General features: G+C 55.1%; 1 protein-coding gene, 1 long non-coding RNA gene and 1 other non-coding gene across 3 annotated transcripts; 2 read left to right on the forward strand and 1 right to left on the reverse strand.

Annotated features, from left to right (window-relative positions):
• Positions 1–19: 19 nt before the first annotated feature.
• On the reverse strand, positions 20–6,278 carry MAPK3 (mitogen-activated protein kinase 3). The gene is made up of 9 exons (XM_059692373.1): positions 6,079–6,278; positions 4,965–5,147; positions 3,092–3,281; positions 2,795–2,911; positions 2,429–2,543; positions 1,928–2,059; positions 1,661–1,770; positions 1,413–1,567; positions 20–609 (listed from the first exon to the last, which is right to left on the reverse strand). Exons 1-8 carry the CDS (start codon positions 6,246–6,248, stop codon positions 1,445–1,447), a joined length of 1,140 nt encoding a protein of 379 aa, XP_059548356.1. The 5' UTR covers positions 6,249–6,278; the 3' UTR covers positions 20–609; positions 1,413–1,444.
• Positions 5,147–10,120, forward strand: LOC132232792 (uncharacterized). The gene is made up of 3 exons (XR_009452477.1): positions 5,147–5,456; positions 7,175–7,430; positions 9,021–10,120. It is a non-coding gene; the product is annotated as an uncharacterized LOC132232792 (long non-coding RNA).
• LOC132233891 (U6 spliceosomal RNA) lies at positions 7,259–7,365 on the forward strand. The gene has a single exon (XR_009452746.1). It is a non-coding gene; the product is annotated as a U6 spliceosomal RNA (small nuclear RNA).
• Positions 10,121–12,580: the final 2,460 nt, after the last annotated feature.

The raw sequence follows: 12,580 nt of genomic DNA on the forward strand, positions 1-12,580 counted from the left end.
ACACAGACAGAGCCACGGCCATCATATACACATCTCTATATTTATATATTAGATACAGGCACAGGTGGGCAGGGGCCCCGGGCTCTCCACGCCCCCACCTCCACTTCTGCTCACCCACACACAGAAGCAGCAGGAGTTAGATGTGGCAGCTTAGGGGGAGGGGGCTTAGGCAGGGCCCAGCTCCTCAAGGATACTAGCCCTTGAGCCTTAGGAATGTTCCTTGAGGGGAAATGGGTGGGGTTTGAATGAGGTGAGTGGGGCACAGCTGGCCCTGAGTCCCAACTCAGTGTGCCCTATCCCCGGCCGGCCGTCCCTCAGGAGGTCACAGGGCAGCCAGGGCCCTTCGGTTCCAGAACCACCAGAGACTGGGGCAGCTGGGGGAGAGGAAGGCAGAACAGCTGAGGGGAATCTGCTTTGGGGCCACCTGAGCCACAGGTCCTAGGAGGGGGGAGGAGGGGGCCTGGGCCTGCCTGAAGCCGGAGGCCCGCGCAAAGCGAGGGAAGATGGCCAGGCCTGCCCTGTCCCCGACCTGGGCTGCCGGGGTCCGGGCTGGGCACAGTGTCCATTTTCTAACAGTCCAGCAGGGGAGGGGCAGACAGGAGGCAGGGCCTAAACAAAAAGGCAGGCAGGAAAGGAACCATTAGCACCAGGAGAGCACCTGCCGGAGCTCTGACCTCAACCCCTTTCGTTTCATCCCTACAGTTGAGAGAGAAGTGCCTGTTTCCTCGTAATGGGGACAGCCTTAGTACCTGTCTCACGGTACTGCTGCAAGGGTGAAATGAGCTCATACACAGAAACATCTAGAACAATGCTTAGTGCTCTGTGTTTGCTCTCATTATCAGGGCTGTCCCCAGGAAATGGAGCTGCAGAAGTGAAGTGTCTTGCACAATATCACACAGCTCTTACTACGTGTCAGACCTGGGGTTTGAGCACAGGTGTGTCTGCCCGCCCTCTATCAGGCTCCAGCTGGCAGAAAGACCGGAGGTGAGGGAGGGAAGAGTGGTGTGGGTCAGAGTCCCCCAAAGGTGTGTGAACTGCTGACCCGGGCACCAGGTGTGAGAAAGCGTGGTATCTGGGTCAGGCTGAGAGCTGCTAGCTCCTCCCAAAGCAATGGCGGCCCCACCTGCCATACTGGGAGGGGCAAAACCTGGCTCCGGTCCTCAGATGGGTGAGAGGGGCCCGCAGTGACCTCTGGGGCTGGGGGCAGCAGGGTGTTGACAGATGGGAGCCATTTGGGGCTGGGGGAAGGAGGGACATGACGACGGGCAGGCCACAGGTCCATGGTCTGGGCAGTCTCTGGCCCTTCTGTTGCGACCACAGACATGGATCATGGGCATGAGCTTTGACTGCACAGGATGTTTGGTACCCTGGTCTCAGAGTGAATCAGCGCGTGGGCGGTGGGGCGCACTCACCCAGCCCCGGGGAGCGGAGGCGTCTGTTCAGGCTAGGTGGCCTCCAGCACGCCGGGCTGGAAGCGGGCTGTCTCCTGGAATATGAGCTCCTTCAGCCGCTCCTTGGGCAGATCATCCAGCTCCATGTCAAAGGTGAAAGGTTCCTCGGCCACTGGCTAGGGTGGCAAAGATGTGAGGCTCAGGCCAGACCCTGAGGGGGGCCTGCCCACCCACGGACCGGCCAGGCCTGCTCCTGGTGGCTGACCCACCTCGTCCGTTGGGTCGTAGTACTGCTCCAGGTAGGGGTGAGCCAGGGCTTCTTCTACTGTGATCCGTTTATTAGGGTTAAAGGTCAACATCCGGTCCAGCAGGTCGAGGGCTAAGGATGGGCAGGAATCAGGGGTCAAAGCGAAGGCTCGGGAAGTTCCCAGAAGTACTGTTTTGCTTCTCTGTGCCCAGGGGGCCTGTCTACTCAGGCAGCTGCTGGGCTCACGCACCCAGCTTTCATCCCCCGTCAGCCCCCGTGTCGCTCTCACCTTTGGAGTCTGACTTGGGGAAGAGCTTGGCCCAGGCCACCTTGGTCTTGGAAGGCAGAGACTGCAGGTAGTTCCGGGCCTTCATGTTGATGATACAGTTCAGGTCCTCTTGGGAGGGGGAACCCAGGATGCCTATGGGTAGGGCAGGTGACTTGGTGAGCCATCCTCTCTCCCTTCTGGGGACAGAAGGAGCCAAGAACAGGCGCTCCCACAGCCCAGCCCATGCCCTGACAGTTATCTCCAGCCAATCCTAGGATGAGGAAGCCAGGGGTCTGGACGCGGGCAGCCCCCAGTTCAGATCTCAGCTCGAGCACTTCCTTGCTTTTCCCACGTGCCAGCGGAGAGCAGCTATATCACTGAAATACTGTGAGGTGCCGCAGAGGCTCCAAATGTGGCGGGACTCCTGATCCGACTCCCACAGACTCACTGACCCTGACCCCAAAGAAATCTCACTTCCAACAGACTACTCTCCCTTCCCCTCAGCTGGCCAGGCCCCCTCACCCAGAATGTGGTTGAGCTGGTCCAGGTAGTGCTTGCCAGGGAAGATGGGCCGGTTGGAGAGCATTTCAGCCAGAATGCAGCCCACAGACCAGATATCGATGGACTTGGTGTAGCCCTGGGGAGGGGGAGAAAGTGGTGGGTCCCGGGGCCAGCCTCAACGGGTCCCTGTTGTCTGGGCCAAGCCACCACCCCAACCGACATTCAATGCTGCAGGAGGCAGAGAGCAGAGCCTGGGAAGAGCTAGTGCTTAGCTTCTTTCCAGACCCCAAGGACCAGAGTAATGTGACCCCGCCCAGGGGGTCCCTGCCTGGCTCCAGGGCTTCCCGGGACCTGGCCCCTTCCCTTTGGGGGTGGGTGGCCCCCTACCTTGGAGTTCAGCATGATCTCTGGGGCCCGGTACCAGCGCGTGGCCACGTATTCTGTCAGGAAGCCAGTGTGGTCATGCTCGGGGTCGGCGATCCGGGCCAGGCCAAAATCGCAGATCTGGAATCCAACCGGGGCTGCTGAGCTTGGTGCTCAAGGCCTCCCCGCCCAAGCAGTCATTTCGCCATGCCCCTGCCCATGCGTGCCCCTGGCTGGCAGTGCCCTCCCACTCCGGGGGCTATGAGTCAAATGGAAGCCCCAGACCCCGGCGGGAGGAGGGAACAGGCACCCAGTCCCGACCTTAAGGTCGCAGGTGGTGTTGATGAGCAGGTTGGAGGGCTTTAAATCCCGGTGGAGCACGTTAGCCGAGTGGATATACTTGAGGCCCCGCAGGATCTGGTAGAGGAAGTAGCAGACGTGGTCGTTGCTCAGCTGCTGGCTTTTGAGCAACTTGTACAGGTCTGTCTCCATCAGGTCCTGCACAATGTAGCTGAGGATGGTATCGGAGACCCCACAGGCGGGGGCAGCGGGAGGCACTTGGTTAAGAAGAACGGGCTCTGGTGACTAGGCTTTGCATGCCCTCCAGCTGGCGCCCCTCAGACTCAACAGATCTGCCAACCCCTAGTCAAGCTGGGCAAGGCCCAGGCTCTCAGCTGGTGACCTGAGCAAAAGCACTTCAGTTCTGCAGGGCAGGAGAGCTCCAGAGAAGAGCAGCAGCTCTGGGGTGAACCTGCTGGTGTCTGAAATCCCCACCCTCCTGCTCATTGGTTTTACCACCTCGACCTGTCTGCACCTCTATTTCCTCGTCTGAAAAGTAGGAAAAAGAATGGTTCTTTCGAGAGTGGTTGTGACGATGAGATGAGATGACCCATGTAAAGAAGCCAGCCCAGTGCCTGGCACGCTGTAAGTGTTCAGCAACATGAACTCGTGTTGCTATTACAAATGCCTGAGCCACATGGCTGTTGAGAGGGTTAAATGAGATAATGTATGCATACCATCTGGCATGCAATAAATGTTTGCTTAAAAATAAATGCCTACCTTATGGGAATGGTTTGTGCAAGACAAATGAGGAGACACTCCCAACAGCACGCTCCTGTTCAAAGAGTGCTTGGCCGTGCATCAGAAGAGAGAGGAGTAAATGTCCTTAGATAATTTAAGATTACACTTGCATGCATGCATACAGACATACACACATGTCTCTTGGCTTGTCTCTACAAGAATAAGGGCTATCTTCTAGAATCAGCCCCACAGGGCCTTCTGAGAACATGCGGGCCAACCCTGTTTTATAGATGAAGATGCTGAAGGTCACAGGGCGAGCTGGGAGTGAGCGTGGAGGTTTCCTGCCCGCAGTTTGTGGCGGGGGCCTGCAGACACTGCGGTACCAATCCCCATGCTTGGGTGGAGAACTGGGACTGGCTGGGGGTGGGTGGAGTGGGCGAGAGGTGACAGTATTAGAAGCTGCTAACAACAGAGGCAGGCAGGAAGTGGACAGCAAACTAGGAAAGTGATATGGGGGGAGGGCAACAAAGGCCAGGCTGTCCCTCCCTGGGCAAGGTGCAAGGCCACAGGTGACTGGGCGGGGCTCCCAGCAGGAAGTCCTGGAGAAAGGACAGGGTTTCTTTTGGGGGAGGGGCAGAGGCAGCAACTGAAGGCTTTCTGAGCCTCAATCTCCTCATCTACGAAAGGGAGCCGAGACCTGTCTCCTCGGGCAGGTGGGAGGTAGAATTCCGAACGTGAAAGCCCTGGGCAGGCACAGCGCCTGACGCATAGTAGGCCCGCAGAAAGGGGCAGCTTTCTGCTTGCCTCCCAGGCTGAGGACCCAGAGGGGAAAGACCGCCTGTTAAACAAGAACTGGCTGTGGGCAGAGGCTGGGTCCTGTCACGATATTGGACCTATCAGGAGACAGAGCCGCATAGAGGCCATCTTGCCCAGACCCCACAGAGGCACAGCAGAGAGAGCAGCCGTGCCCCAGGCCACACTGCTGGCTGCAGCAGGCAGGATTCACCCGGGGCGCCCAGCCCTCCGACCTCCCGTGGCCTCTTTTCCGCTAGGTTTCTCTCACTGGGCTAGTTCTGGAGGGTGACAGGGAAGAAGGAAACAGAAGGAAACGCAGTGTTCCCCCAGCCCAGCTCCGAGGCCGCCTGGACAGCCAGCTGGCCAAGGTGAAGGATACACGTCCCTCATGGCATCCAGGGTAGGTGCCCGAAGAATGTCTCGGATGCTGATGACATTCTCGTGGCGGAAGCGCAGCAAGATCTGGATTTCCCGCAGCGTGCGCTGGCAGTAGGTCTGGTGCTCGAAGGGGCTGATTTTCTTGATGGCCACGCGGGTCTTGCGGACGTGGTCGTAAGCTGAGCTGAGAGGGCCAGAGAGGTGGTGTTGGTGTGGTCCTACAGAGGGGGAGGCCAGGCCGGCTGGCCCCACCCAGGCCGTGGCCGGGAAGGGAGGGAGCCGGAGAGGGCTCTGGCCAAGTCGTAAACAATGCTGGTTCCTTCCTGCTGCGAAGGCCTGCGCTCTCCAGGGAGAAAGCTGGGGACCAGCCAGGCAGCCCTTCGGTGACTTCACAAAGAGAGGAAGAGCGGCCGCTCAGACTTCCCCTCTCTGCAGCCCGCTCGCTTCCAGCGGCCCTGCCCCGCCCCGTGATGGGCTCCCGCAGCCTGGACAGGTCGGGGGCTGGGAGACGAGTGCAGGGCACACAGTGAGGCAAATACGGGGGAAGGAGGGAGTCACGGGGGCTGGAGGGAGGGATGAGGCAGGCAGGGCTGTCAGGGCAGCAGAGCTGTTGCCCATGAACAAAGCCCAGGGCACACCGTGGGGAGGGGAGAACGCACAGCCCCCCCGAAGTTGCGGGAGGCGCTCCCGGCCCAGCCCAGCCCAGCACTGCCCAGCCCTGTGCGCTGCTCGGCTCTCCCGAACCCCTCGCCGGCCTCCCCGGGGGCACCCCAGGCATCCCCCCCAGAGAAGGGTCCTCACTCCCTCTCCACGAAGGGTAGCACCGTCCCAGACCCCATTCTCCCCACCGCACCCCCGTGCACAGGGCCCCGGGCCCCGCAGCTCCCCCACACCCAGATCGCCTCCCTTCACCGCGGAGAGGCCGGTTCAGGCTCCAGCCCCTCCTGGGCGCACGCAGAGGTCCTCTCCGCGGGCGCTCCCAGCCCGGCCGACCCCCGCCCCTCGGGGCGCTCGGACCTCAAGGCGCGGAGAGCACCCGGCACCGGGCCCTCCCGCCCCGCAGCCCCCGCCCCGCCGCTGCCCCCGCCAGGCGCCCCTGCCCGGACGCCCCTCACCTGACCATGCCGTACGCGCCCTCGCCGATGTACTGCAGCTGCGAGTAGCGCGGGCCCACGTCGAACGGCTGCCCCTTCACCACCTCCACGTCCCCCGCGACCCCCGGGCCGACCCCCTCGGCTCCCCGGGGCTCCCCGCCCCCGCCCCCCTGAGCCGCCGCCGCCGCCATCTCCACTCCTCCTCCCGCCGCCCGCCTCTCCCCGCGCCCCGCCCGCCTCTCCCCGCGCCCCGCCCGCCTCTCCCCGCGCCCCGCCCGCCTCTCCCCGCGCCCCGCCCGCCTCTCCCCGCGCCCCGCCCGGGCCCCGCCCCTTCCCGCCGCCTTGTCACCCGCGGAGCCGCGCGCAGGCCGGTCCCCGCGCGTCCCCGACCCGCGCGGCCCCGCGGCCGTCACGTGGCCCCGCGGGCGCGCGCGGCGTTCCCACGGCTGGTGCCCGGCCTCCGGCGCCGCGGTCGCGGCCGCGGCTGCGGGGCTCCCAGCGCTCCCGCCTCCCGCAGGACGGCCCGCCCCGCCCGCCTTTCGCGCACCCGGCGGGGCGGCCGGGAAGCTGCCCGCGGCGGGGACTGGGTTTGCTGGAAACACACCAGGAGGCTTTTCTCAAAAACAGCAAAATAGGCAACATTGCTGTCACTGGAGTTTGCAAAACTGAAATCCTGTCAAGATGGCTTTTTTATTGAATGTATTGGGGCGCCATTGGTTAAATTATATAGATTTCAGGTGTACCATTCTATAATATACATCAGCTGTAGGTAGTGCTGTGTGTTCACACCCCAAGTCTCCTTCCATCACCTTCTACCCCCCAATCCTCTCTTCTACCCCATACCCTCTTCTGCCTCCCGCAGCCTCCGTAAGACCGTCATCTTTGATTCTGTACTAGACTTTATAGTTTGCACACGTATTTGATCGCTTCAGTTTCTTCGGACAACTCCACAATCTGGGGGTCACCTTATGGTTTTAGCTGGACGAGTGGGGCCATGCCTGTCTTGTTCCCCGGTTTTGCAGATGGGGGACCTGGGAGTTGGGGAGCTGAGGCTCAACAGGCTATCTTCTGGCACAGAGGCAGGCAGGGCTCTTTTTAATTCCATTCTGTCTCCCAGAGTCACAGACTGTCAACAGTGAAGACCGGGCCCTCAGAGACGTCAGTCCAGCCCCTTCACTTCGCAGGGAAGACGGGAGCTGGTGTGCTCGCTTCGGCAGCACATGTACTAAAATTGGAACGATACAGAGAAAATTAGCATGGCCCCTGCACAAGGATGACATGCAAATTCGGGAAGTGTTCCATATTAAAAAAAGAAAGAAAAAAAAAAAAGATGGGAGCTGGAAGCTTCAGAAAAACACATTTGCTGGCCTTCAGTAAGTAATCGCTTTGTTTCTTTCTTCCGTAAAAGCTGGGAGGAGGTCCTTCTATGTATTATAGATCAAGAGACAAAGTGGGCCAGTAATTATGATTCTGAAATTGCTCATAATTGGATCTATGACCGGGCACTCTAATTCAGATTAATGAGACCAAGTTGCTGGCTCCCGATAGCCCACAAGTCAGTGAAGGTTCAACAGGTGCTAATTAGATCAGTGCTTCAAAAAGTTATTCATTTGATAAGCTGTTGAATGGCACTGTGTGCAGAGCTCCGAGCTGGGCGCTCTGGCTGATGGAAGGTTACGGTACAGTGTGAATTCTCGGTAAAGAGCCTGAGCTCTCTGGAGCCGGATTGCGCAGGTTAGAACCCCACCTTTGCCATTTACTCACCGTGTTACCCTGGGTGGATTATCCACTGGCCTCTCTACTCGTGGAGTTTACCTCTAATTATTGAAAAGATGCACCTACATAAATCGATTTAATACAAGATACATGGATGTGATATAGGTGTGTGAGCCGGGGCTGGGTGAGGTCCCTCTAGAGAAGTGAGGAGGGAGTAAGGGAGGAGGGGGCACTTGGGTCATTGAAGAAGAAGTAGGGTTTCAGAAGGTCGGGCAGAGGAAAGCCATCAAGAAGAAGGAGCCGCATGAGTCCCGGCCTGGAGGCAGGAGCACGACTGTCCGGTGTGGTGCAGTGTGAGGGATTAAGGGGAGTTCAGGCTGGGCAGGTGGGTTGAGGCCAGATTGAGGAAAGCCTTGGATTCGGGCCAGTTTAGATGTTACTCAGGAAGCAGGAAAAGCCTTCAGGGTACTTTTGCTGGGACCATTTTGCAACGTCAGGAGAATACAGTGACTCAGAGAAACGCCATGGATTTCGGCATGGAGCCATGTTTCCTGGATGGGAGTGAGTGTCCTGCCTCAGGCAAAGCCGGTCTATCCGGAGGGGTCCTGCCACCTCATGCTGTGTCTTACTCCCCCTCAAAGGTGCCTGCCACCTCATGCTGTGTCTTACTCCGCCTCAAAGGCCTGTGACTGAGACTCCCCTCTCGTGGCCGAGGCTGGTACTTCCTTGGAGACTGGAGTGGGATTTCTCTATTTATAGATTCATGTTCAACTTACAAATATAGCCTGAACATCTATTCTGTGCTAGGCGCTGTCATGTACTTTATCTCCTACCGTTCTCACGGCAGCCACATGAAGTGGATAGCATGAACATTTAACATGGGGAAAGGCAGAGCGTGCTGAGCTATGGAGTTGGAGGAACCTGAGAGAAGCATTTTCTCCGTCACGTGGCTCATCCCCTCACAGCTCACTGCACTGCTTGAGCTTTTCGAACAGGTGCCACTTGGCTTACCTCTGTCCTCTTAGATCGGCCTGGACTAAGTATTATATCAGTTCTTATCTGTTTGTGATGTCAAAGTCACAGGGGAGGCCAGTGGGCAACTTGCCCAGGGTAACACCCATTCCCATTTCGCCAGCACCAACTGAGAAAGCAGCAACTGTGCAGGAATAGGGGCTCAGAACACATTTAACCATTTATTAAGTTTTAATTACCGACCATTTTTTTCAACCCCAAACCCTCTGTTACAGAAGTACCTTGGGACACTCCTTCCTGTATTAGAGATTAGCTGTGACCAGACATGTCCCCTCTGGCGAAGGCTTTCTTCAGCTGCCGCCTTCTCTGAAATCTCTGTGGTTGGCTCTGCCTGCGGCCCCGGGGCCCCTTCCCTGGGCTGTCCGCACCAGCCTTTTTTCTCCTGTGGATGAAAAGGGACCACATACTGAACCTGACAAGCTCAGGGAAGGCCTGCGTGTGGGTCTTGCAAACTCGGAGACCTAAAGTAACCACAAAGGATGGTCTGAAATGAAAACTCTTTAACTAAAAGCTGTTTATGGCAGGTAGTCATGTCCTAGGCTAGACTCTACCCCTGCAAAGGTCATCTTCACCTTAACTAAGCCTGTCTATTGTCTTTTGCATCTACAATAACATTCCTCTGGAATGTCTAGACCCCTTTTTCTAGACTCCTCAGGGCACAACCAGTGCAACAAGGCAGAGAGCTCTCACTGTTATTGTTGCCGTGTTAGTTATTGACTGTTAACTATCCTGTACCCACCCATGTAAAAGAAATATGTGTCTATCATTTTACTTTTTATACAGTCCCAGAGGTTCCCCCTCCTCGATTTCTCCCACCTCCCTAACCTATCACCAATGGATTTCATGTTCCACATACGTCTCTTCCGATTGTAATCTCTCTATATAAAAGCCTAAGTGACCATTACAACCGAAAGACTAGAACGACCGGTCGACCGGTCACTATGACGTGCACTGACCACCAGGAGGCAGACACTCAACGCAGGAGCTGCCCCCTGGTGGTCAGTGCGCTCCCACAGCGGGAACGCCGCTCAGCCAGAAGCTGGCTCCCGGTTGGCAGCTGTGGGAGCCGTGCCCGCCCCGCCTGGGGCTCCTCCCTGGCCGCCTGCCCCTTCGGCACTGCTACATCCCTGGCCAGGGTGGGGGGATGCCCCCCGAGGGGTCCCAGATTGTGAGAGGGCTCAGGCCAGACTGAGGGACCCCACCTGTGCATGAATCTGTGCACCGGGCCTCTAGTGTATAAATCAAGGTGCAAAACTACCATTATCTCAGTCTGATGATATTCTGCTTCCCAGCAACTGTGGACAGTTTGGCTCAAATAAACTCATAAAAATTCTCCATAGGTTTGAATGTTTCTTACATCGACACCCCACAGTGTCTCCTTTAGTTACATCATATTCCTGCGTGACAACTTGTTCCTGTATGTAAACGCTCTAACTTCAGCCATTGCCTTTCTGCCGGCCCCAGTTCGTTTCCTTGTTTGCTGAACAGCGCCACCTGGAGGCTATTCGACGTGTAAGCTTCAGCATGTCCAATGGACACGCCCTTTACCCCCAAACCCATTTCTCTTCCAGACTCTCCATCCTTTTCTTTTTTAAAAAAAATATATTTTATTGATTTTTTACAGAGAGGATGGGAGAGGGATAGAGAGTTAGAAACATCAATGAGAGAGAAATATCGATCAGCTGCCTCCTGCACACCTCCCACTGGGGATGTGCCCGCAACCAAGGTACATGCCCTTGACCGGAATCGAACCCGGGACCCTTCAGTCCACAGGCCGACGCTCTATCCACTGAGCCAAACCGGCCAGGGCCAGACTCTCCTTCCTTTAGTGCGGCTACCACTCTCTCAGAGTTGAACCATTATTTTACTATTTTTTCATCTCTCTATATCTAAGCATCTCCTCACCATTTTATTACCATAGTATTTCCCAAAGCCGTCCTCTCTACTGTTGATCAAGCCCTAAATTTCATATTTTAATTTTATTTTAAAAAATATTTTCAGAATTTACCCAGAAGTTGCAAAAACAGTTCAAAGAATTTCAATGTACCCTTCATCAGCACTCTAAATGTTAACATTTAAAATAAATATAGTACAATTATTAAAATCAAAATGTTAACATGCATAGAGTTAATCTATAGATCTTTTTCAAATTTTGCAAATTGTTCCTCTAATCTGCTCATCTCTGTCTGCCTCCTCCCCCCCCCGCCCCCCCCCCCCCCCTCCAGCCGTATAACTAAAATCCCAGATGTGACTCCCGTTGGTCATTGGCTCTGTTTGGATCCTGTACAAATCCCTGAACCAATCACTGTGGAATTGGGGGTTCACTTATCTCTACTTGTGTGACACGAACTGGGCTGGGGGAAAAGATGCCTGTCCCAATGAAAACTGGGGTGCTCTCCACAGAAAGCGTTGAGCAGACAAAACAGCAGTACCCATTTCAAAGGTTCTGTTTAGAAATTCTAAATTTCCCATTAACTACCAAGTGGAGTCCAAATTCCTTTACCAACATCCAAGGCCCTACCTACTTGGATCCATATCTATATTTTCTGGCTCATTTTATTTATTTTTGTTAAAATATGCTATTGATTTTCAGATAGGGAGGATGGGGGGAGAGAGAGAGAGAGAGAGAGAGAGAGAGAGAGAGAGAGAGAGAGAGAGAGAGAGAGAGAGAGCTGCCTCCTGCATGCCTCCTACTAGGGATCGAGCCACAACCTGGGCATGTACCCTGGCCAGAACTGGACCATGCCCTCCTAGTTCATAGATCAATGCTCAAATGCTGAGCCACACCAGCCGGGCCAGCCTTTTTTTTTTTTTTTTTTTTAAATAAGCATTCCTCAACTTGCTGCAAGACTTTGGTTAATTTACAGAGTCTTAAAAAAGTTGATTTTTTTAAAAATTGCTTTTATTTAGGAGTGAATTTTCATAGGTCCTCCCTTCCCTATTTATGCTGATATCATCCAAATCAACATTTAATTAATATTAATGTTCAAACATCAGTTCACCCACCGAATTCCAGTGCTGTGCTCAGGTCTCTTTATATGATCTGCAAAGATGTCCTGAAAGGTTGTGCTTCTTGCTTGAAACCAAGCAGAAAGCAAGTAAAGTTCTAAAAGTTCCCCCATCTTACAATGTTGTAACTTTACTGTAACACTGTGAAAAGGGGAAATGAGGTTTATTCAGCTTGAGCAGTTCTCACTCTTCCTGCTACTCGGTGCTCACAAGTTATCTGAAGAATCTAGAATCTAAAATCTTGTCAGAGTGACTAATACCGAAGCCATTGGTGAATAGTTTTATAACTTCCATTTTAAATTTTCTTGCATGTCAGAATGCTCTCCCCAGTGCTTTTCCTGCTTTTCTAAAATTTCTCCAAGTTTGTCTACGATAGTTCCCAAACCATTTCTCCAGTTCCCTTCAGCATCTTGGCAGAGGGACTGCACCCAAAATTTGGGGTCTTAAACCAATTTCAATTGAGTTAGTGTTCTCTTATCTTCCTTCACTTCGTTGGGGCCTCAGTTTCCATCTAACTACACCCTTAGACCATTTTAATCTCCAGCATCATTCTCTCTGTAGCAGGCAAACCAAATGAGAGTTGAGAGGTTCTCCTTTCTCTGGGTCATCTGTTAATATTACACCATCTGCGCTCTGCAACGGGCCCGTTTCTTCCTTCTTTTCTCCCGCTATGGCTATACACGCCCTTTCTGATGTCCAGAGCATGTTTCGCAATCTCAGTTCCACCCGAGTCACAGCCATCCTGACACTGTTCTTATGGGTTCCC

Source organism: Myotis daubentonii, chromosome 4 (assembly GCF_963259705.1).
Source record: "Myotis daubentonii chromosome 4, mMyoDau2.1, whole genome shotgun sequence".
NCBI classification, from domain to species: Eukaryota; Metazoa; Chordata; class Mammalia; order Chiroptera; family Vespertilionidae; genus Myotis; species Myotis daubentonii.